Consider the following 2,500-nt stretch of genomic DNA (forward strand, 5'->3'; position numbering starts at 1 on the left):
AATTTTAGAGGTTTTAATTTACTTAAATGGCAATGATTTTGATAGTATATCATAAGCTCCTCCTATGTTCGAATCATATATTCATCACTTACCCTTTGTAAAGAAAAATAAAAAAGTTCTCAGTATAAATCACATGTAAAGAAAGAAAGATAAAAGAAAAGAAAACCATGAAAGTGAAAGCCTAATTCCACATATTATGATGAACATATACTTACATGATTAATCTATATAATTTTGTTAATTTCTATAAAAGAACATTGGCAGAAAAATGTATAAACTATTTGCTTAAAGTAAGACTGATCTTGATAATTTTATTTAGAAAAAGGAATGGCATCCTTTCATTTTCTTAAGGAATAAACTGAATATAAATCTTTAAAGATATGAGGAAATAACAAAAAGAGAAAGGGAGAGAGATTCAAGAAAAGAAAAGAAACAAACAAACTATGTTTCTCAGCTTTGATTTGGTTGAGCAGTGAAGCAACTCCTGCTTGTACCTGCTCAGTATCCTCCAGGTGATCCATCCAGTCGTGCACCATGAACTGTATCCATGAAGCTGCAATCAGGTTGAACTGTTTGCCTGTATCTTTGTACGTCCTCCGAGCTAGAAGTTTGGTCGCCACGACCGCTGGATCGGGGCTCAAGAGCTGCACAAACACATCCACATCAATCTCACAACGGCAGGTTTTGGCACCGAGTCTAAGGAAACACTCACATGGTTATTCTTTTCCATGGGTGGCATGTTCCTCCCGAAGAAGGTGTTCTGGCTCCCAGCCCTACTGTTCTCCGGGTCATTGTACTCCCCGTCGTCGGTTCTGTAGGCGTAGTCGTCGGGGTTGAACGGAGTCGTATCGGGTATTCCCACGTTGAGGAGGCTGTACTTCTCATGCAGAGTTCGACGTTGCTGCAGGTACGTCAACCCTAGGAACACCGGCAACTTATGCCACAGCTTTAGCCTGTCCAAGGAATGAACGTACTGCAAGACAAGGAGAGGAACGGTCTCTCTCGATGAGCACAAGATTAGCTAGCTAGAGATGGAGCTTCATGGGTGTCGGTCGTCGATCATTACCAGGAAGCTAAGCTTGTCACAAAATGGCATCGTTTCAAAGACATCACGGAAGGCTGGGTGAATAAAGGGATCCAAGAGAGGAAGGCACATGACTGGTTCTGCTGAAGCTTTGGCTGCAGGATAAAGATTGGACAGAACGGGGCCTCATTTATAGATATGCAGAGGATGACAGACTGCACGTTGGAACACGTGATCACGAATTGGATCATATCGAAGTTGGGACGGCGCGGCAAACGTGACTCGACCAGCTCAAGAACAGCCGCTGGGAGACAAGAGAAGGTGCAGTGTAATCAACACCCACATGGCAATGTTATACGGAAGCCTTAATCGATTAATTCGTCCATATGCAACATCTCCTGTCCACTTGCCTCGTATAAGCTAGATTACATGTCAGAGGAAGCCTGGGTGGTGAATCCAGATTATTAAACAGACAGATATGTTTGATCAATATGATTTGGTAAAGCAATTCAATCTTGAGAACCCGTCTGACTAAGAACTACTAGTAAACAACCAACCCGTCAGATTATAGAAGCACAAGTTCGTCCGTCTAAGATTGTAGTCAATCCAATCCCTTCTTCATCACTTTGGAAAATTATTTAAGATATTGATCCTTAAAATGGGATGCCCGATCTCAATCTTATAACTATAGTTTATTGAAGTCTTTTGGTGAAAATATATTTTTCGGGTAAGTGTTTTTTCTGCTTATCAATCTCTATGATTTATTGAAGTCTATTATCCTCTGGTCACTGTGTCTTGAGATATATTTAGTTCTATAATCATTAGCTAATATTTTCCACTATCACTTTTATTGTTATCATTATCGTCATCATTGCTATTACCATCACAAATATTACTAACACAATCATTGCTGTCATCACCATTATCATTATCACTCTCATCATCATTGTCCCACACGATTGTCCTATATAATCATCACCAGCTACACCACTATGCTACCAATATATTATTTATCGTGATGTATTGTTGTCGTGGCTGTCTCAATCGCTGTCTCAATCGTCTGTCGCTTTCAGTATACTTTTTATCCTACTCATCGATCATACATATCCTATTATTGTTGTCTTCTCAATCGTCACCACTTTCAGTATATTATTTATCCTCACCATCGATCATTTTCTTTTGGTAGTGTTGTACGAGGAAGGACTAATAATTAAACCAAGTTGTTAACTATTTTGAACTATAAATATTTGTTATTTGATGTTGCGTTCCAACTAGCTTTATAATTTTGTGATCTAGCTATGGTGTTGATAAACAACACAAGTGGCTATATACACAATCAAGAAGAGTTGGGATCATTTTATTCTGGTAAGCGAAGAGAATGACTTTGAAATCAAAAAAAGAAAAATTGATAAAAAATTTATGTGGTTTGATACTGATTTCTTATGCCACAGAGGAAATTAAGTTTAATTATAAGTA

General features: G+C 38.4%; 1 protein-coding gene across 1 annotated transcript in view; it reads right to left on the reverse strand.

The window, feature by feature from the left end:
• The window catches only part of LOC103973892 (alpha-dioxygenase PIOX), a 6,008-nt gene extending 4,795 nt beyond the window's left edge, over positions 1 to 1,213 (reverse strand). Inside the window, exons 1-3 of the mRNA XM_009388562.3 lie at positions 1,067 to 1,213; positions 713 to 973; positions 495 to 644 (exon numbers count right to left, since the gene is read on the reverse strand). Coding sequence (XP_009386837.2) covers positions 495 to 644; positions 713 to 973; positions 1,067 to 1,156 — 501 coding nt within the window. The 5' untranslated portion in view covers positions 1,157 to 1,213. The remainder of the gene's footprint in view (positions 1 to 494; positions 645 to 712; positions 974 to 1,066) is intronic.
• Positions 1,214 to 2,500: the final 1,287 nt, after the last annotated feature.

This window comes from Musa acuminata, chromosome BXJ1-9 (assembly GCF_036884655.1).
Source record: "Musa acuminata AAA Group cultivar baxijiao chromosome BXJ1-9, Cavendish_Baxijiao_AAA, whole genome shotgun sequence".
NCBI classification, from domain to species: Eukaryota; Viridiplantae; Streptophyta; class Magnoliopsida; order Zingiberales; family Musaceae; genus Musa; species Musa acuminata.